A 22,118-nucleotide genomic window follows, 5' to 3' on the forward strand; every position below is an offset into this window, starting at 1 on the left:
TATATAAACATGAAAGCTTTATATTTGCATATAAACAAAGGTGAAGTTGTAAAAATAGAGTAAATAATATTTACTAGAAGAGTTTTCAGAAAATTGTTCTTCCCTGTTGGGCATCTAAACTGTGAAATTCCTTGTGTAAATATGCAATGACACTCAGAGGACATAAGATGTCAACAATCAAGAGGCAACAGAGGATACAGGAGGCACATAACCCACAAACTTAAAGCTCAACTATTAGTTAGATTTATATGAATTTCACCAAGGTAATAAGCAAGCCATCAGAAAGTTGTACAGGTATGTGAGTTTTATTTTTGCCAATAAATAGGTTTTTGTTTTTATTGAAGACAAAGTTTTTATTGAAACAGTAAAAAATGTAATTTTTATTATAAATATTGAGACATATCTATACATGACAAATAATATTTGTGTGCATTGATGTATATACCCAGGTTTTCAGCGTGTGTGTGTGTGTGTTTTACTAAGATGTTTCTGTGAAAAGTTAGTGCTATTTTATCTGTTCTCACAAGAAAAAGTGGATATATACTTTTTCTTCATCAAATAATGAAATGTATCCTTTTCATGACTCAATAAAATAATGTTTGATAAACTTTGTATTTCCCTGACAAACTTAATCTAAACTACATATAAAATATATTTACAAATCTTTATTCCAGTGTAATTTTTGCTAAGAAACAACGAATTAGTGGGATTTTTCTTTTGGCATATTATAAAATACAGTATCCTCCCATTATGCACTAGAATGCCTTCTTTAACATATATTCAATGTTGATGAACTTTAATCTTCTTGCTATATCCACCGGAGTCTCCCCATTCTGAAAAAAACAGACAAAACATGCCGTGATAAGTCATGGAAGCAGGCGGCTGAGTAGAAGTATGTCTGTACTGCAATCTAAGATGTGAGCGCAGCACGTGGAGGCACACATGATGCAGGGTTAATCTAGTTAGCACCAATCCTGGTGGTAGTGAAGCTGTGACAGACAGCACAGACATCAGTACAGGCTGGTTCTCTAAGCACCCAGGTCCCAGAGCAGGCAAGTATAGCTCAAGCTGGAGCAGGTGCTGCCTCATCCTTGTTGCCATTGGTACTTTTACTAACTAGATTAAAGTCAGCTTGGGTATGTCTACAAGAGCTGCAAACACATGCCTAACTGCTGTGCGCGCACACACACAGCCTCATGAGACAGAGCAGCCAGTTTGTGTTCATCTAGGTGGTCTGTATTGTCTGACCCATGCAGATAGGAATCCCCAGCACTTCTAGATGTCTCAGTGAAGTGAGACTGAGCCTGCTTCCTGATAATCAGTGGGCCATGGCCTTTATTTCAATCACATCAACACTTATCCTGTTATTCAACTTGGTTGATGTCAGAAGTTGGTGCTGAAACAATGATAAATGAAGGGAGTAGTGTTGCCAAGATACTTGCAAGTCTCTGGTAAGTGGCAAGAAATCAGTTCTTTCCTTTAACGTTTGATAGTGATGGATGAGTCTCCCTTGGGAATGGAAGTTGCTGTAAACCCCTTACATTGGCATCACCTAGTGTGCAAGGCTCCCTGCAGCAGAAAATACACCTGGGGAGGGTACCTACATAGGTCATTCCAGCAGGAGGCCTGCAACCAGCCATCATAGCTGAACGTGAGAAGTTCTAGACTAGCAGGGACATGGCTAAGGCCTCTAGGGGTACATCTAGACTACAGGGTTTTGTCGACAGAAGTTTTGTCGACAGATGCTGTTGACAAAGCTTCTGTCAACAAAGAGCGTCTAGACTACATTCAGTTCTGTCAACAAAGCAAGCTGCTTTGTTGACAAAACCCTGTAGTCTAGACACAACCCTACATGCAATAACACCTTCTGTCGACAGAACTCTGTCGACAGAAGGCGTTATGCCTCGTAAAGTTAGGTTTACCAGCGTCGACAAAACTGCTGAGTTCTGTCGACGTTATGTCGACAGAACTCAGCAGTAGTGTAGATGCAGGTATAGTTTTGTCGACAAAAGTCCACTTTTGTCGACAAAACTCTGTAGTCTAGACACACCCTAGGAGATGCACTAAATCAATACATCCCCCAAATAGCTGGAGCTGTGCAGGCTAAGCATTATTTACAGTCTAAAGCTGCTCTCTCCTCACAAAGGCAGTGGGGCACATACTTTGTCCTCCCCAGGAAGTGGGGAGCAGTGCACCCTGCCCCCTCTAGTACCAGCCACCTGATTTCTGGAAGCTTAGCAGGAAAATGCTCATAGACACAGTTATCTCCTTACCTTATTCTTTATAGAAGGGTCTGCATGGGCTTCAAGTAGTAGAGGAATGACTGACTGATTTTTCATTTTACTGGCATAGTGAAGGGCTGTGTTCCCAGACTGAAAGTAAACAAAATGCAGGTAAAGTTTACTTCTACCATTCTTTAAGCTGAAATTTTAGACATGCATTTCTCTGTATGAATGTACCACCAGCCCACCTGCCGATGGTACTTGTAGGTTGGAAGCTATTCTGCGTGCTTCTTGAAAAAGGAGGACGTTGCCATATGTGATACAGGGCAGAAGGCACTTAGTGATGGTGTGTCAAGACTGATCGTTTTACTGTTTGCCAGAGATGAGTCTAAACCACAAAATATGGTTCTAACTACAGGCCCAGATTTCATTCTCTGCCATGCTTGAGAAGATAGAGATTGAGGGATCTGGTTCAGGCTACACTGTTATCCTACAGCACAAATATCTTCACAGCTGGCTACATAACCCCTGCTTTGGCATGGTACAATGCCTCATCTTCCCCACAACCCCCTAATGTGATCAGTGCCTAAATGTGGACAGCTGCCCTTGAGCAAAGCTTCTAGTGCATGGTACCACAAATCTAGGCAATAGCCTGGGTAGAGAAGTATCACTGGATGTTTGTGTCCAGTCCTGTGAATGTAACTATTTCTGTATTTAGGAAATTTTAACAGGATTACAAATTCAAGCTCAGTACATATTAGAGACAATACAATAATCATTACAACCACACATGGATGGAAAAAATTTGTAGGAACATTGACAGGTATGCTGTTTTTTCTAGGGGGATGTTATCTAGACAGGTATACAAGCATGAAATATAAGCTTTGCAGGTTTTTAAAAACTTAGTTGTTTAACATGCTGGAAATGCAGTTATAAAGCATTAGCTCGAGATCATGTTTCCCTGTAATGGTTGGCCTCAGTGACTATGTCATCTTGCTTCCTTAGGTCATTAAACAAAAGAAAGGATTGCATTCTTGTAAGAGCAGAGTAGAAATAGAGAAGCATGCCTGCACCTGCCATACCACATCAGTTTTTGTATGATTGCTACAGAAGTATCTGGGATTCCCTAGAAAGTTAGCCATGGCCAGGGGCGGAGTGGCCCGGCGGGACACTGGGAATTTAACTGTGGGCCGTCCTCCGAAGGAGGAGGAGGGGGATTGTGACAGGGCACCACAGCCCCGCACTTTAAATTCCCCGGCGCTGCTTGCCGGCCATGTATGGGGCACGGTGGGGCCGAGGGAGCATATGCGCGGCATGCTCAAACGCCGCGCAACAGATGAGAGGGGAGATGCCCAGGTGTGGCATGCTGTTACAGCCCTGGGACTTCAAAAGCACTCGCCCAGAGTTGCACCGCACAGCCCAGCTCAAGGCCCGGCATGTGGTCTGGAGCCCTGAAAGCAGCTGCGGCCAGATCACAGACTCCAGCACCACAAACAGGAAGGGGGGGAGAGGAAGGGGCTTGTGCTGAGGGGAAGGAGGCAGGTCAGGAGAAGAAAGGGGAAGGCACCAAGGGACAGGGTGTAGGAGAGATAAATGCCAGGGGGCCAAGTGGAGACAATGAGGAAAAGGGCAGGAGGGGAGGTGTCAGTGGGAGGGGAGACAGGGTGATGCTGGGAAAGGAGAGGGTAAGGGCATTGGGGGCTAGAGGGGGAGGTGCTGGGATAAGGCTTGATAGAAGGGGTGAGCATGAGGAAGGCGGGGATGGAGCAAGTCATGTGTGAGGGCACAGAGGGGCATAAGGGGCACAGGGGCAGAGGGGCAGAGGGTGGTGAGGGGGTGGGCATCAGGGAAAAAGAGTGCAAAGGGGGTAGGGGCAGTGAAGGAGGGGGCAGGGGTAAGGGAAGGTGCAGGTGCCAGGGGATTCTGGGGGTGAAGCAGAAGGGCAGACACCTGCAGGGGAGGGACCAGCATCAGAGGAGAGAGGCAGGGCAGGTGTGTAGAGGAAGGTGTTAGGAGAGGGGATGAGGAGGGGTAGGTCACATGATCAGAGTTGGGCTACTGGAGGAGTGGGCACAGGGGAGAGAGAAGAGCTGGTGGAGGGGGACAGGTCTCAGGAGGGCTGAGGGCAGTGAGAAGGGCAGGGGTCTGAGTCAGGACAGCAGAGGAGGGTGAGCAGTGGGGGACAGCAGGCATCAGGGGAGCTGATGGAGCCAGGGGAGGACAAATGGCAGCAGAGGGAAAAGGTGGAGGTTTATAAGACATATATTAATAACTTGGGTGCCACAGTGGCACATCCAAACAAGCCACATGAACTCAGTACTGGTGCACAACACAAAATTCATTCTGCTCATGAGAGGAAACTCTTAGAGGGAACACTTCCCCCAGCCTCTCCACCCCTGAGTTAATGTCACACACATTGGGTTAATGCAACTGCAGGATAGTTGCATGAGAGGGGTTTGGTGGGGGCCAAACTAATCCTTATTGGTAGGAGGATGGTGGGAAAAGTCCTTAAAGGGGTCACATGACACCTTTTACTTCTGGGCATGTGTCCATCTTGTCCCAAGAGTGATACCTCCAGAGGGCTGGCTAATAGGAGCCAGGGAGTGTGGCTAATGGGGGCCGGGGTGTGGTTAACAGGAGGTCAGGGGTGTGGCTAATGGGGGTCAAAGAGTAAATTTTTAAAAATTCTTTGATGTGAAAAAGTGGGCTGTTCTCAACCCATTTCCTGGGCCTGTTTTGATTGCCAGTCCACCCCTGCCCATGACTGCTTTTGAATGTCAAGACCTTTCCTAGATGGTATATCGCTGCCAAAATTGGCTGAAGAAAGAACTGAGACTTTGCCTCTGCTCTACGTGGAGGAGAGAGAATGAGGCTATTAACACAAAGGCCCTGGTGGATGTAGGTATATGAACCCAGCAATCTCTAGATGAGACCAGGAAGGAGAAGCAGTCACCCAGAGCCCTCTGAAAACTAAAAGGTTGTAGGATCAGACCATCCCCCACCAGCACAGAAAACCAGTAAAGTTGGGAGTGTCGTTGACTCATATGAGACCAAGCCCGTGGATGTTTGTGAGGCCAGGCTGATGGTTCATACATAGGATTGGAAACTAAACCCATTCTGACACTAGATGAATATAGGGCTCTAGCCCAGTTGTTCATATAGTCTCTGATACCATGATATTACTAAGAAAAACTATAAAGTCTAACCACCCCAATCTAGGGAATCAGGTCCTTTCTGGTGCCGTTGCAAGGAGATTTATACTACCTGACTCCACACCTATTGGCAAATTCTACACAGAGTTTGTTCTACACACAATCACCCCTGCTCAGTGAGAGCATATTCACCCTCACTGCTCAGTGAGAGCATGTTCACTCCACGCTAATGGCTGACTGGTGACTGAACTCAGGTAAGTTTCCTTTACAGCTCACACTCCTTTAAGGGTATTGTGGCAATGTGACACTACATTGTTCCCCAGCATTTGACTAAGCCTCTGCCACAGCAGGAAGGTGGCTGACAGTCAAATGTAGCACACACATGGGTAAGGGGAATGTCTCTAACATTTCACATTTGTTTTAAAAGCTGTGTTGGAAACAATAGTAAATAAAAATCTATAGGCAAGACGAATAACTGTGTTGAATAAAAGCCAAGTTGGGGTGCCAAAGGGGAGAAAATTGTATACTTTAGCAAATTTCACCCTACAATTGAAGGGACAATGTTCCCTATAATCTTTTTCATTTACATGTGGATTTTTTCCCTCCATGTGAAGAATAAATTTTATGTGCACTGAGGCATGTGTGAATGTGCACCTCCAGTAGAAATACATGCTGCCAGCTGTGGGCACTCTGATAATCCGCTGGGCAGCATTTAAATTTCATCTGAGTTGCCGCACAAGTGCACATCTTATTGGGAACACCAGACAACAGTGAGATGCAATGCCAGACAAGTTTAATGTATCAAAACAAGCTCTCCTTGATCTTCCCCTGAAAGCATTACCTAGTAGCCCCTGAAAGTTACCTTTTCTAATTAACTAAATTGAATGTTGTATACACCACATCAGTGAGGGACCTCCGTGAATGTACAAACCCACTTACATAGTCTGTAGCATTAACATCTGTGCCAGCTCGAAGTAACATCTTGATGAGGTTTTCATTTTGCTTAGTCTTTGATATCTATTTAACACATAGAAAAAAGTTCACCACAGTTGGAAAGTTCATTCAGATAACGCGTGGTCGTAAGCAGATTTGGGCTAGCTGTGAGTGTGCTATTCAAACCAATGAATGTGCCCTATTTGTGCAATATAGTTAAATGTGACACTAATGCCTTAGCAGTATGCCAGTTGTATTCATGAGCCAAATCCTGAGAGCTGTACACGTTTTTACAGTTCTCACTCAGTCCTGAATTTGACATTAACAACCCATGGTTATTTTGTGTATATTTACAACTCTGGATGAGCTACAGCACAGGGTCCTGCCTGCAGTAGCTAATCTGTGATTGGTGGGTGTCACAGGCTGACTGGCTCTTTTAAGGATGTCGGGCCCCACCTTCCCTGTAATGATCAACTACCCTCTCCACTGATGCTGAATGGCTGGGGTTCAGGTGGCCTTATTCAATTATTAGATCCAGCTGGGATTGGGCATCTTACAAAAGGTGAGAGAGGTCAGTTAGCAATGGAGAGGTCTGGGAGACTCTAGGAAGAAGGAATATACATACATACTTCCTCCCTTCTTTATGAGACTTGCCTCCCTCCACCTGCCTGAAGTAAACCTATGAGCTATAGAAGCTCTATAGAGAACCTGAGGAGTCTGCCTGCCTCCAGGATGTCCAAAGCAGAACTAAGGAACCTGTACCAAAGATCTGAGACAGATAGGAAGGCAGAGTGGGAAATCCTGTTTCCTTGAGAACTTTATTAGTAAACCAAGAAGAAGTATTACTTGACACATAAAAGCCCATGTCAAAGCTATTGAAGAGTGTGAAAAGGAGAAAATGAAACAGCATCTAGTCCTGGTACCCAAGGTATGCTGTAGTGCTTCTATATTTTCATGCCTTAAGTAATTCCAAAATGACTTCCTTCCTATGGTGTGGCCTTCACATGAGGTCATGCTGTGTGGAGGATGCTGGCTCTTTCTACAGTGTGCAGTGGGGGAGATGGATGAAATTGGTCTGCAGGCTACCAGTTTGGTCATGGATTTTTGTGTGATTTCTGGGATGTATAACATATACCTCACATACACCGATGGTAAATTATTGGGTCATGTAACATGTGCCTTGCATACATTGATGATACACCAGTGGGATGTGTAACAAATGTCTTGCATACATGGATGGCATGCCACTGCCAGGAAGTTAATGTACCCACAATGGGGCTCAAGATGACAAAAAATGTAGGGTAAGTCCTTCTAGCTCAGTTTGTACTCACCATGATAAAATAGCCAATAAGCAGAACGGGCATTAGGATGATAATGAGTAGGTAGTCAAGAAAACTAAACCGTTTTCTCACAGCATAATGCAAACATGTGCGCTCTTTCTAAACAGAGAAGAAATATCGATTGTTAGTATTAGATGCACAGTTAATTACACTCCTAGTATATTTCACAGCTTTCTGACCAGATATATATCTGGAACATTTCTCTTTCATTAATGTTGAAACAAGGACATGTGTATCTTGTTCAACTAAGTGAAATACATTTCATTGGCACAAAGCCACAGTCTGGGAGCTTCACAGGGGGGTTGGGACTGGCAGCTGAACTTAACCTCTCCAGTTCTGGGTGGGGAAGAGTGTTCTATATTTCCCATGTGGATATTACTTTCACCTTTGGGGGCAGAACAGCAAGAATAGCCTCCATTGTGAAGTGCCCCATACTAATTGCTAATCTGTGTCATTAGAGATCTTCGGGCTCATCTAGACTACATCCCTCTTTTGAAAGAGGAATGTAAATGAGCCTGATTGAAAGTGCAAATGAAGCGGGGATTTAAATATCCTGCACTTCATTTGCATAATTGCATCCCAGAGGTCTTTTGAAAAAGGGTATTTTGAAAGTGAAACCACAGTCTAGATGCGGTTCTTTCAAAAAAAATCCTTTTTCGACAGATCCTGTACTCCTGAAAAAATGAGGAGTCTGGGATCTTTCGAAAAAGGGTTTCTTTTTCCCCAAAAGAACCACGTCTAGGCTGCGGTTTCACTTTTGAAATACCTTTTTCGAAAGACCTCTGGGATGCAATTATAACACGAGTTATTTGCTTCATTTGCACTTTCGATCGGGCTCATTTACATCCCTTTTTCAAAAGAGGGATGTAGTCTACAGGAGCCCTTCCCTAGTCAGAGGGGGTAGCGGAGTAGATGTAGGGTGAGACTGGAAAAGAGGGAATGGGAGGGGTTTGGACTAAGCAGTGAAATAGAGCTACTGCAGAGGCCAAGAATGCTTTCCACACCCTCAGGAGGCACAGAAGCTTCTGGAGGGGGTGGGAGATACAGTAAGAGAGTAGCAGCTCTGCTCCGTCTTCCTCTACTGTGAAAAATGTATTGGTCTGCTCCTCCTCCTTAATGCTGCAACAGCAGTCCTGGGAAGGGAGAGAAGAAATTGGAATTGCCATCCCTGAGTAGAGAGAGACACAGACACACACACACAAACATCCCCTGAACTTGTCTTCCTGCCAGGCCTGAGAGAGGTAAAGAGCCACTGAAGCCACAGGAAGAGCAGACAGGGAGTGAGGGGAGGGGTCAAGGTGGGTGAAGAATTGTGGTGTGATGCAGTTGATGTGCAAGCTGGGTCACAACATTAACTGCTATGAGGCTGCAATGACCAAAAATCCAATTTCTCCCATCCTTGGTCCCACACACTCTGGAGGTGGATGAGTTCAAAACTCAGGAGACCGCATAAAAAATCATTTAAAAATCACAGTTTTGGGGAGCCAATCTCATGACCTTTTTAGGTCTAACTTGTGATTGTTGAACTTCTGTGGCTGGCGATATGCAAACGTTTTCCTCCACTCCTAGTTGCAAAATGTAGTCAGGTGTCATTAAAGACAAGAGGATATTCCTGGGGTACTTGGCCATTACCACTCACCTTGTTTTTGATGTTCACATCAGCATTCCATTTCAGAAGGTAGCTGACTATTCTATTGTGTCCCTGTCTGCAGGCACAGATTAGAGGGGTGTCTCCACCAGAGCTATCTTGAACATTCAAATAATTGCTATCTTCTTCCAACAGCAGCTGAACTTGATTGAAGTCATTATCATAAGCTGCTTGGCAAATGGGCTGAGGAAAGGAGGGGAAGAAATGTTATAGGCCTGAGCCTTGGGAGAGCCAAGTACTTCTTTCTAGATGATATGAATAACCCTAGCTCCCACTCAAGTAGATGTGAGGTCCCTCGGTCCCCACTTTCTGCAAGGTGCTCGGTATTTCACAGGCCCTAAGAAAAGAGATTAAGGGCTAACTAATAAAGAGGTGAGTGCAGATTCTGAGATGCATACAGTATGGTGTTGAAACATTTATATAGGACTGGTCAGGGAACAAATATTCATAAAATTCAGAAACAGAAGTAAGCGAGGGCCTAGTTCAGCTCTCCTGGAAAGGAAAGAGTCAAGATTCCATTGGGCTGAAATGGGAGATGTACATCAGTGGGAGGTCAAGATCTAGTCAGAATTAAAGTAAAATGTTACAAATCAACATTACAAACTCTTGCATCAGGGGAAAAAATGTTAAAATCCCTCAACAGATCCAATAGTACAATTGCTTATAGTTGTGTGTACTTTATACCATGTATCATAAGACATGGACTACCTCGATAGTGCTTTAGGCTATACAGTAACTTAACTGAATCAAAGGTCATTCATGTGCATATCTACTAATATAATACATGCCATCATGTGCCAACAACGCCCCTCTGCCATGAACCTTGGACAAATGGGATTGCCTGTACGCAAAAGAATAAATGGATACAAATCAAACATTCAGAATGGTAACTTCCCAAAGCCAGTGCAGGAGCACTTTAACTTCTCTGGGTCACACAGTTGCCAGTCTCAGACAGAAAACTTCAAAAAGCAGACTGCAGAGAGAAACTGCTGGGTTGAAATTCATATGCAAATGTAACACCCTGAAACTAGATTTAAATAGATACATTGGGCATGTCTACGCTAGACAAAATTCGAAATAACTCCTGAAATAACACAATTGAAATAGCATGTCCCCACTACGGGGGAGCCTCCCTTTATGTGGACATGCTACCTCGACTAAGAGGCCCAGGAAGCACTGGGGAGTAATTACTTTGAATGACTCTGGGGAGTAGTTATTTCCAGGGCTTGACAATTAGTGTGATCTACTCGCCTGTGGCAAGTAGATTACAAGCTGGCACAGCCAAGCAGCACGGTAAGCGCATGCGCAGCGTGCCGAACCGCGCGGCTGGCGAGCGGGGCTCACCGACGCTTGGTGAGCCCTGGGTATTTCGAACTAGCAGCAGTGGAGCATCCACCCTACTGCTACTTTGAAATAAAAGTTATTCCCTGAGGAAAGCAGGAGTACAGATTTTGAAATAACCAGCCCGTTATTCCGAAATAACAGGCTTGGTAGTGTAGAGACTCTGCTTATTTTGAAAAAAGGGAGGTTATTTCAAAATATCCCTAGAGTAGAGTGGTTCTTGCATTACAACAGGTAATGTCCCTTTCAGGTACTCTCACCTTTCCATCACTGTTGGAGAGAGCCACATGCCACTCTGATTTAATTAGCACTGATGTGTACACTCATCTCTGTATCCTTTTTTCTTCCTTTCTTTTCTCTTCAGTAACGACGGAAGTGAGTTGTAGCTCATGAAAGCTTATGCCCTAATATCCCTCTCTCTTATTTATATATATATTTATAGTTATGTGTGTATATATCATCACGTCATCTGCGTCCTCATGCTGCTGACACCACCCACTTCCACCTCCATCCTCAGCCACCTGGCGCTGTCCCCTCTGGACATGGGCTGCACTGCTGGGGCAAAGCTGCTGGGGCTGGGTCCCCTCCAGCATCTGAGCCCGAACCTGGCCACACCAGGTCCCCTCTGCCATCTGAGACCACCCCGCATCCCACCGAGCCACACTGCATCCCCTCTGCCATCTGAGCATGCCCCCCCGGCTGCCCCACATCCCTCGGGAGAGCTGCTGCAGCAGCTGCACATGGACAAGAGCTGCACACAGGCGCTCTGGGGAGGCAGGAGCCACGCAGCCCCCTTCCTCCCCACTCCTGTTGCTCCGGGGGCTGGGGAGGCAGGATCTGTGTGGCCTCCTTCCTCCCTCCTCCCACACACGCCCCTCCCTGCCAGTGGGTTAGGGGTGAGGGTACAAGACCTGGGTGGGAGGTGGGGTGCAGAATAGGGTGAGGGTGCAGAGTCTGGCCAGGAGGAAGGGTGCAGGAGTAGGCTGGGGGTTGAGTGTCTGGCCAGGGGGGAGGGTTCAGGAACAAGGGTGGGTGCAGGAGCAGGCAATGGTAGAGCATAGTGGCCTGAGATGGGTAGGGGAGTTGGTGAGCGTAGCAATCAGAGATGGAGGGGTGGGCGAGTGTAGAAGTCTGAGATGGGGGTGGGGTTGGAGAGTGAAATGGCCAGAAGGTGGGGGGACTGGCAAGCATAGCAGCCAGAGATGTGGGGTGGGGGTTGGCACACATATCAACCAGAGAAGGGGGGATGGAGTTGGCGCATATAGTGGCCTGAGGAGGGAGAGGGGTTGGCATGCATAGCAGACAGAGATTGGGGGGGAGGGGGCGAGTTAGCAAGCATAGCAGCCTGAGATGGCTGGGGGTGGTGGCATGTGTAGCACCTGGGTGGGGTGGCGTGTGTAGCAGCTGGGGGCGGGGTTCAGCCAGAGATGGGGGGTTAATATGTGTAGCAGCCAGAGGGGTGGGGTTGGTGAGTGTAGCAGCCTTGGGGGGGGGGGGGAGAGTTGGCGAGAGTAGCAGCCAGGGGAGGTTGGTGAGCATAGCAGCCAGAGGTGGGGTTGGCAAGCTAATAAATTTGTTCATCTTTAAAGTAACTCCTTGTTTTAGATGAATGTTGAATGATAGCTAATTTCCACCAGATGGTGCCGTGAGACTAATCACAAGGTGAATATGCCTATTACAGTGTAAAGTTTAGGAAAGTACCAGGTTTGTCAATACTGTAATAAACCACGCTATTAATTTCTGTATGTGCAGCTGGAAGGTGATACTCCAGACAGAACTGAAAACTAATGCTGTCATTCAGCAATTCCTAAATTCCTCTTTTTGGTGGCTTTTTGCTGCTCTAGGTCAGAGATTGTGTGTGTGTGTTGATAAAGATGTCCGCTTTAGCCCTGCAAAACACCCTTTTCACTTAGTTTTACTATGGTTACTAGCTTCAACTGAGTTCAAGTTTGAAAAATGCTGGATTTCAGCCCACTAATGAACCTAAGCAGGTGTTTACCTTCACAGATGGTGAGGAATCCTGTTGGATCAGAACTGCTGAGTAAGAAGCAGTTTTTGCAGTCACTTTTCAGAATAGTCACTAAAATGGAAACTTTTTTAAAAGAAATCAAGAAAGGATCACATCACGTCTGCAACTATTGGTCAGGAAGCTTAAATACAAGTAATACAATGTCTTATAAACTGGGCTTTTTTCTTCTAGCAATCCTAATTCAATTCAAAGACCTCTGAATGCTGATATTGAAATAGCACTATGTTAAAGTGCACTAGGGAACTTTACATGTGCTCCAGCAACTCTAGTAGAATAATTAGTTACTAATAATCATTACTATGATTCAGAAATCAGATCCCTGCAGCATGTGTTTTTGCACTGTATACACCTTTCCGGAAAGTTCCTCATTTTTTATAATCCAGAAAAAAGCAGGTCGTAAGTAGGAATCTTCTCAACAGCCTAAGCAGTGAAAACTTATACAAAAAAGTCATGTAGTTTCTCTGCAATCTCCTTGTCTTCCTCAGCTACTCCCTTTAATGCCCAGTGATCCAGCAGACCTAGCAACTCTATCACAGCCTTCTTCCTTCAGGCATACTTAAATCCCATTTCTTTGTTTTATCCCTTTTGATGTTTGCTCTTCAAAATTCATTAGGCTCTTCTAGTTTCCTTGTTACTATTCCCTGCTCTATTTTATACTACTGTTTGCTGTTTTCACTAGTCAGATTTCCTAATTTTAAAAGATTTCCATTTGGCTTGACTAGCTTTTCAGACCTTGCCATTTAGCTATAATGGCACATTCCTTGCCTGCCTTGTTTCCCTTTTTGTTCAGCATTATAACGTGCCTTCTGAGGCTCTGTTATTGTTTTTAAGTAGCATCCATGTCACCTCTAGGGATTTTATTTCTTTACTTTTAATTTTATGGCTTCCTTTAGTGAAACCTTCCCTTCTTAAAGTAGGGTACCAAAAAGTGACAACCGCCTCTTCGATGCTAAACCAAATTGTGTTGTGGCCACTAGTACTTCCTGACTTCACTACTGTCACGTCTTCAATTAGCTCCTGTGTGTTATTTAAGACTTATTCAAAACTACCCTTTCCTCTTGAGAGCCAGCTGTTTTGCAGACACTGTCCGGTTGTGCCTTTTGACTAGCTTAAAACTGGGTGGATGAAGTCTCTCATTTAGAAGAGCACAAATAAAATGACAAATAGCGTATAAATGGAGAAGCCCCAAAAAAGGAGCTGGCTGGGTTATAGACTGCAAGCTTGGAGGGTCAGGACATGTATAAGCAGGATCTGAAGGAATGCTTCCTTACAGCTGGCTGGAAGCAGGGCCGTAGGCGTGGGGGTAGGGAGAGGGGAGAAAGGAGACCATAGGTGTGTCTGTGTAAATACAGTTCCTGCTTTGCTTAAATTTGTTAGTCAGCAGATGGAGTGGTATTTTGCTCATTGTAAACAACATAATTTGTGACCCAATACCAGCCATGCAGGGATAGCTGAAATATGGTTACCACTGTTTGTAATTCTGTGGGAATACAGAAAAGTAGGTCTGTGCTAAATCTGTTCCAAGCAAAAGCCTCAGGGTGCATCTATCCTGCACCGTAACTCAAAATAAGATACGCAATTTGAGCTATGCAAGTTGCATATATTATTTTGATCTTATTTCGAAATAGCTTATTTCATACTTTGGCGCTGTCTACACAGTGTCACATTTCGAAATAAACCACTATTCCAAAACGGCCTTATGCCTTGTGGAATGAGATTTACAGGGACGTGTGAATATTGAGCCCGTTATATTTTGAAATAAAGGGCTTGCTGTGAAGATGTGCGATAGCTATTTCAGGATAACCGAAATAGCGCTGCAGTATAGACGTAGCCTCACAGTTAGCAGAATGAGCCCGTTTACCAAGATTCTACTTTCAGAGCTCTCTACGAGTAAGAGGAGCTGAGGAAAAGTGATTTCGATCAGGAAGCTATCCCCTTCTTGGACTGGTTTCACTGGTTGTGTCCATTCCTCCTACCCTAGGCTCCCACTGTTCAAATAGAGCTAAATAAGCATTATTAGGAGCCTCTTTCTTAGATAAATTGTATTGGAGCTGTGTTTCTTTTACCCTGCTTGCTAAAAGTTTAAATCACTAGGAGCTGAAATCAGTTGAGGCTGATGGGCAGAAGTCACAACCAAAATATGTGACACATGGCCAGCAGGGCAGTGGCAAAGAGCCAGGAGCAGGCAGATGGCAAGTGACCAGCAGAGTGAATAAGATGCCCCTTTACCTCTCCCCCACCCAGTTTGGTAGGTGAACTCTGTGCATACATCCCTGAACTCTGGATCTGCACTAACCAATGGCAGCATGTGTAAGTGGAGTGCAGAGAAGGGTTGGGCATGTGAAGGGGACATTTACATTGCTGGACCTAAGAACCTGAGAGGAAAAGAACACTGCCCAAACTACTTGGGGTGGGTTTTATACTCATGGTTTATGTTTATGCACTCTGTCTGTGCTGTTTTCCCAAATTAATACCAATTTATCAAGTAAATTCCCTCCCTTTTATTAAAAGTTATTTTCTGTGCTTAGACTCTGTGCTTGTGAGTGGGAAAGCATTATCTTTTGGAGGTACCCAGGGTTGGTGTGTGAATTTCCCAGGTGGGTGGGAGCTCAAGCTGGTTTTGGAAGGATGCAAATGAACCCTTAGATATTGAATCCATCCAAGGCTGCTGCTGGCTCCACCTGGCAGAAACGTTACACGCGTTAGTGGTATTTTTGCTTTATGACAATGTTATGAAAAACACTTCAGGTTTATTTAAGGTTTACCTCTAGTTTTTGTCTCAGACCTTGCAGTCTTCATCTGCGTCTCTTAATAGAAAGGGTGGAGACTGTCCTACGTAATATGAATACCACAGAGAAGAAATTTCCCTTGAGTAGGGAGATCTGTGTTGTGACAGATAGAACAACATACTGGACAAATCTTACAGAATTGAATTAGCATTACTGATGTAAATTCAAAGTATTTGGGGTGCACTGTACTAAAAAGGCAATCTCTTGCGTTGTGAGATGGCATGCCTGAAGTTTCATACTGACTCTGCTTATCAGCCCTTTGAAACCACCCCTGGAGAGGTTTGCATATATTGGTTCAAACTAGATTCTCTGGGGACCAAACGCAAAGGATTTGCGCATCAATAATCTGATTTTAAACAGCCTCAGCGCCTTCTTCCTGGTCCAACAAATGGACAGAATCTCTGATCCAAGGACAGTTCTGAGTGTTAGGGAAAGTTGGAAGGACTGGGCTTACTGAAGTCCCATAAGATCATGTACTTGTTCTGAACGGAAGCTGTGATGAATTTGAAACCACCCGTGAGGTTTCAAAAGACTGCTCCTTTCAGAGCCCATGTTAGTGTTGAGGTGAACTCTGGTAAGTTTATTTGCATGTGGATAGTTTCGTTTATTGTTTCTTTCTCTGCTTTTACCTTAAGAATAAAATAGGCTTGCATAGGAAGTGCTGTGTGGTAACAAGCAGTGACACTGGTAAACCTTTGAAGAGAAAGTTCACAAGCCTGCTTGAGCAGAATCTCTTGGTGAGCACAACATTGTGAAGGCTGGAAATATCTCAGTAAGAAGTGGGAGAGACGCATGTCTCCAAGAGAGTCGTCTGAAGAAGTGGGTTGTGCCCACAAAAGCTCATGATACCATCTACATGTTTTGTTAGACTTTAAGATGCTACTAGTCTATTTGTTGTTTTTTAAGTTTTTCCTGTTACAGACTAACTCGGCTACCCCTCTGAAGTCCAAGAGAGTTGACAGACAAAGAGCCTTCCCTAAAATTGTTAGTGACTGACCCAGGCTGTATCTTGTCCTTTTTTAATGGAAAAAAAAATCAAAGAACTGGGATAACTGCAAACTGTTCAAGACTAATACCAGTTAACAACAGGTACTAAAGACTTGAAGGACAAGCTAGGGATTTAGCAAACAGTTTTATTCTCTAAGGGTACATATACACTGCACGCTTATTTTGAAATAAGCTATTCCAGAAGAAATACTCTGAAATAGCTTATTTCGAAATAACACGTCTACACTACAGAAGCCTCAAAATTAGTCCAAGGCAGGCTTCCCTAATGTGGACATGCTACTTCGACGTAGAGCCCCAGGAGGCACTGGGGAGTAATTACTTTGAATGGCCCTGGGGAGGAGCTATTTCAAAATAGCAGCAGTGGAGCATCCACACAATTGCTATTCCAAAATAGCTATTTTGTAATAGGTATTATTCCTCATGGAATGAGATTTACAGAAGTTGGAATAAGTCAGAATAAGCCATCTATTATTTTGAATTTATTTTGAAATAAGGGAATTGCTGTGTGGACACTTGCATTGTTACTTTGGAATAACGGCTGTTATTTTGAAATAATGTTGCTGTGTGGACAAATCCTTACAGAGAAGAGGACTCTGCCTTAGGGGTGAGGCACACATAGGCTACGCCTAGACTGCAGCTCTTTTCTGGGATACCAGAAGTATCCCAGAAAAGCTATGCCATGTCCAAGGAACGCGTCCGCTTTTCTGAAAAAAAAAATCAGAAAAGTGGCCAAGTTCTTTCACCGTCCCTGTAAACTTTGTTTCATGAGGAAGAAGGGACGGCTCGAAAGAGAAGGTTTTTCCAAAATTTGGCACCGTGTAGATGCGCCACATTTCGGAAAAACCTCTTTCAAAAGAAAAGCAGAAAAAGATGTGCAAATTACGGTTCGCAATTTGCATATCTTTTTCTGGCTTTTCTTTGTAGTGTAGACTTAGCCTAACTGAACAGTGTGAAGAACCTTGTATTACAGCTGCTCTCAAGAAATGAATTGTCTCCTGATCTATTTGTATGATGTCTCTTGGCAGTACTAAATTAAGATGAACATAGAGAGGCACAAGGCCACAATCGCAGCTCTGAGAGAACATCCCTCTTGAAAAGCAGAGCACTGGCTGGTGTTGGGGATAATTTCCAGGAAGCTTTAGGAAAACTTCACTGATCTGCATGACCAGAGTGCTGAGTTGAAAGCTCAGATTACAAAACCCAAAAGACAACTGGCTGATCCAAAGACAACTTTGGGGAAGGTGGAAAAGAAGCAACCTATGAAGGTAATCAGTAAGATGGAATCTCAGGACAGTGAATCTCAGAGATTTAGGGCTAGATTCACAAAAACTTAAGCACAGCAGCACCAATGTTGCCAGGCCTAACTTTTAGGCTCCTGGAAATATCACTGGGATTCACTGAGCCTGGATTAGGCTCTCTATCCAGTGAATGGAGAGAGATAGGTACCTCAGAATGGGACTTTAAAAAGCCAGCACACTATATGGCCCTAGCCTAGAATAGCCATTTGGACATGCCAAGCCAAGAAGTGTGCTAAGCCTGTGCCTCCCTCCCCTTGGGAATCTCATCTACAAACCTTGTCTTGATGTTAGGCACCTACACTGTTTTGAACAAGAAGACGGAAAGGGGGACTACCTCACAGCTTTCAACCCAGTGGTTAGGATGGTGGTACTTCCCCTAGCCAGGTTGTGTAAACGTTCCTGTTACCAGAGGGAGGCCTGGAATTGCATTATGCTCTTGCTATGCAATAACCCTGTGTTTCATAATTTTTGTCATTTTTCATTTGTTTTAATAAAGGGTTTAATCAATTGGTATTGTCCTCTTGAGTGCCCTTGCCATGCACTCTGAGAGTCTTTTTTTGAGCTGGAACTCTCTCACTCTGTAGCTTAAATTGAGACAAGGAGCTAAATATCTTCTTGATAGATGTGGCCAATGGCAAGCCATAACCTCTACCCATAAATTCAAGTCGACAGTCCTGAGATTAAGCATCCAGGTACCCGATATTAGGTTTCAGTAAACATGCTCAGAGGCAGAAATATAAGCACCTAAGAAATTTTTTGTGACTCTTGACCTTGAAGTCTGAGCAGCCGGGAACAAAGCAGGAGCTGAAGGGGGAGCTGGAGATACTGAACACATCCACAAGAAACACAACTCCACTGTTGCACAGCAAGAGCTCAGATTAAGTAGGATGAGAACCTGCCTCTTCTGAAGAAGACCCTGAACAATGAGGCAGAGGCATTTATGCTGTGATCTGTGAAGGAGCTGGGTTGTACTTCAGACAATCACTCTGCCGCTCTCCTTAAGACAGGTCTCCCTGAGCATTCTTCCTTGATACTGAAGCTGTAACTTAGGCCACCTTCCAGCTTCGGCCAGCATCCCCTCCAAGCGGTCGTCTTTTCATAGTCAGTCCTTTCACTCTTGACTTAGGAGGGTTCAGCAGGCAGATCATCTTTGGAAGGAAGAGAGAATATATAGTTGCCTTCCCAGAGCTTGTACTAATTGGCTGGGAAAGAGGGGAATCCTGCTCAGTCAATTCTGTCAGGCTCCTGGTCCTAAACCCTGAAAGAAGCAATAGTCTGGATTTTCCAAAAGCTGTAATTAATCCTCTGGGACCATAGTCCTCTCTCTCCCGATGCCATCCTTTGCCTTCTCCGGTTGTCTTCCATTCTAAAAAGTCTCAGAACTTATAGGTGGGCAACACAGAACTGATGTTGACTGACCTTTGCATCTAGGAAGGAGAAAGTGTTTTCTCCAAAACACCAGAAGTCCTTATACAAGGTAAGTAATCCAGATGGACATTTGGGAGAGGTGCATGTGTGTGATTGTGGGAAACGGGCCATTCTGTAGAAGTGCCTGCCCTTGATTCTATAGGGTCTGCAGTTACTTGTATGACTTCATTTCATTTGTTGTGGAAACTTGTAAGAATAGTGCAGAGGCAGACAATAATCAGCACAGATCCTGCCATAATAATAGAATTAATCTAAAATGGGGAGCAAGGCTCCTCGATAGCTTGGTCCAAAGCCCACTGAAGTCAGACAGACAGAGATTTACTGGGTACTGCATCAGGTGTTAGTGAATTAAACTTCTCTTCATAGCAGAAATACTGATGGCAATATGACAGATCTTGCTCATCAGTCTGAAAGCATGTTGTTAGATTAGAATGCAGTGGTTCTCCTGGAACTGATCTCTAACTTATGACTACTGGCTTTTGATCTGATTATCTGTTTACTGTATGAATGTATTGGCTTAGCCTAATAGGGTGCTGTGAGATACAAAGAAGAAGAAAAAGGCTACTGATAAGTCACCCCTTGGCAAACACTTAGGAGTTGTTCTGAGACAATGCCATTACAAGAAACAAGTCTGGAATTATGAGATCAAGAGGATTATAGCTGCTTAAAAAGGGGCTGTGCTTGAAAAGAGGTAGTTTTGGGGCAGGTGTTTTGGCACCCCATATGTCTGCCTGTGCTGTTTGAAGAAGGCAAGTTCTGCATAGTTTATTCTCAAGAGTAAGCTCAATGTGCCTGTAGACATGTTTGTTTAATTTTTCACCCTCCTATGCTTTCTTCCTACTATGATCATGTACCACTAGTCATGGACTCTTGAAGCGAAGAGTCATAGGTGCTGAGCTCAATTGGATTTGCTGGGTAAGCAGTTGATGCAGAGGATGCTATAACCCTGTTGTATTCCCAAGTGAGAGAACTTGAGACTGCTTCCTGCACTGGAAAGTGCATGGCCTGGCAACTGAAGGGATGTACTCAGAGGGGACAGCGGTGCAGCTGGTTTGTAACTATGACCCAGAGTACAGATAACTACAGCCTCTCAAAACTGCATGGGGCTCGTAGGGGTATTTCATAAATTTCCATTTGCACTTCCCCTAAAGCACAGACACTTTCTCCGGAAACACCTATTCTACAAATTAGGTGAGAATCAATGTTGAATACAACAACTAGAAAATAAAACAATTATTTATACCGTTTCTGCAATATGAGAAAAATTTGGCAGCATCCCAGCTGTCCAGAAACTATAATTGTCATTCATTTACGTCATTGTTAATTTGCATTAGTCACGTAGGAGCCCTGCTCTGCAAAGAAAACTACTCCCTAAAAACACATTCTACTGGAAAATAACAAATTAATTTAGAATTGTTTTCTACAAAGTATGAAAAAATGTTTGTAATTACACTGACTGTGCTCTAATTAAACATCTTTAAGTTTAAGTTTTTGATTTGTCAGACAAACGGGGCCTATTTTTAATGTAAAAAAGCCAAAATTCTGTCAGAGTAGTAAAGACTTCAAGATGCAGACAGACTTATAATAACTTCCTTTTAAAATGGAATGAAGTCCAACCAGTTAGTTGACTTTTATGAACAGGTGGAACTGAGCTTGTGTGTGTATATATGCCTTCTCCCTTTCATTTAATAGCTCTTTACTGTTTAAATGAGAACTTTATTACATTTCCATATTTTAATTTTTGAGGCATGTATATTCTGTGATATATCCACCAGAAAAACCCACCATATTGTAATCAATGTTCAGGGAGAAAATAAGAAGTTCAGCTCCTTCTCTAGCATTATAGAAAGCCTTTGACTAGACATTTTGACCATACAGCTCAATTTATGAATAATTACAAACACTTAGCTAAAAAATCTTTGGATATGAAGTCTACTCCCTAGCAAACTCAAACAACACTTCTGCTAAAAGTTTCTGTTTCCCCATAACAGAAGCTAAGGTAGTGGTGGAAAAGAGGAGAGAACTCTTTACCATTCAGTAAAGAGAAATGGCCTCTGGATTTGGCCCTTAGGGCAATAGTACTTTATCAACACCCAAGACAAACTGACCATTCAGTACATTCCCTAACATGTCAAACAGAACCTCAAATGGCTTTGCTCTGAATGCAGAGCTGAAGCTTACTCTAACGACTAACTCCTTCCTCTCTGGAAATGAAACAACCCATGTCCTATATTTTATTTGTACAAAAAAAGTACCTTTAGCCACATGTAATATTGTAATTTAGATCAAATGGGATTTTCAGTTCCTAATCTGAGCCTCTGAAAGAAACCTAAATGTCATGTATGTAGATCTACTGCAGTTTCATATACCTCATAGGAAATGGCCACATACCTCTGAATAAAGTATCCCCATGTCCTTTCTTTGGGAGCTTGCCTCAAGTCCTTCGCAGTTCACTTGGCCAGTAGCTTTTCTTGACTTTCAATTGCTCTTGAGTTTGTTTAAAGTTGATTAAAATTTAATCTCAAGAGTCTCTTTGCAGAATTATTTTGGCCATGAACAATGTAGGTATATGATCCTTCCCAAAGCTACATGTGTGGTAAGTACTTTCCTAATCAGGGAGTATGAAATGATGACGTTTTCAGAAGCCCAACCCAGTGAGGTAAACATGAGACTGTGGGTTTACTGCGAGGCTGACACAAGCAGTACAAGTTACAACAGCTAGAAGTATTTTGCAATAGCAGGTTCCCTAAAAGAAAAAAGGGTAAACTAGCCACACGAGAGAAGACAAATTTCACAAGAAAATGCATGAAGAAACTTGAGACCTCTAACAAAAATTTACAGAAGTAGGTGTGAGATTATCACCCAAATAATAAAAATGAGGCCTTACAACGTAACGACCATGATTGTAGAAAATGAGATTAAAGTGAACA

General features: G+C 43.7%; 2 protein-coding genes across 5 annotated transcripts in view; one reads left to right on the forward strand and one right to left on the reverse strand.

Annotated features, from left to right (window-relative positions):
• Window positions 1-280: 280 nt before the first annotated feature.
• Window positions 281-21,798, reverse strand: ANKRD22 (ankyrin repeat domain 22). The gene is made up of 6 exons (XM_006121449.5): window positions 21,580-21,798; window positions 9,287-9,478; window positions 7,639-7,746; window positions 6,314-6,391; window positions 2,274-2,372; window positions 281-833 (listed from the first exon to the last, which is right to left on the reverse strand). Exons 1-6 carry the CDS (start codon window positions 21,598-21,600, stop codon window positions 756-758), a joined length of 576 nt encoding a protein of 191 aa, XP_006121511.1. The 5' UTR covers window positions 21,601-21,798; the 3' UTR covers window positions 281-755.
• Window positions 7,098-22,118, forward strand: part of STAMBPL1 (STAM binding protein like 1) — a 71,294-nt gene continuing 56,273 nt past the window's right edge. For all 4 annotated transcript variants that reach the window (XR_012905624.2, XM_075935095.2, XM_075935099.2 and 1 more), the window contains exon 1: window positions 7,098-7,235. Coding sequence is in view for 3 of the 4 variants with exons in the window: in XM_075935095.2 (XP_075791210.1) it covers window positions 7,206-7,235 (30 nt within the window). In the remaining variant the exon portion in view is untranslated. The remainder of the gene's footprint in view (window positions 7,236-22,118) is intronic.

The sequence above is a fragment of the Pelodiscus sinensis genome, chromosome 8 (assembly GCF_052426305.1).
Source record: "Pelodiscus sinensis isolate ZL-2025 chromosome 8, ASM5242630v1, whole genome shotgun sequence".
In the NCBI taxonomy this organism is placed as follows: Eukaryota; Metazoa; Chordata; order Testudines; family Trionychidae; genus Pelodiscus; species Pelodiscus sinensis.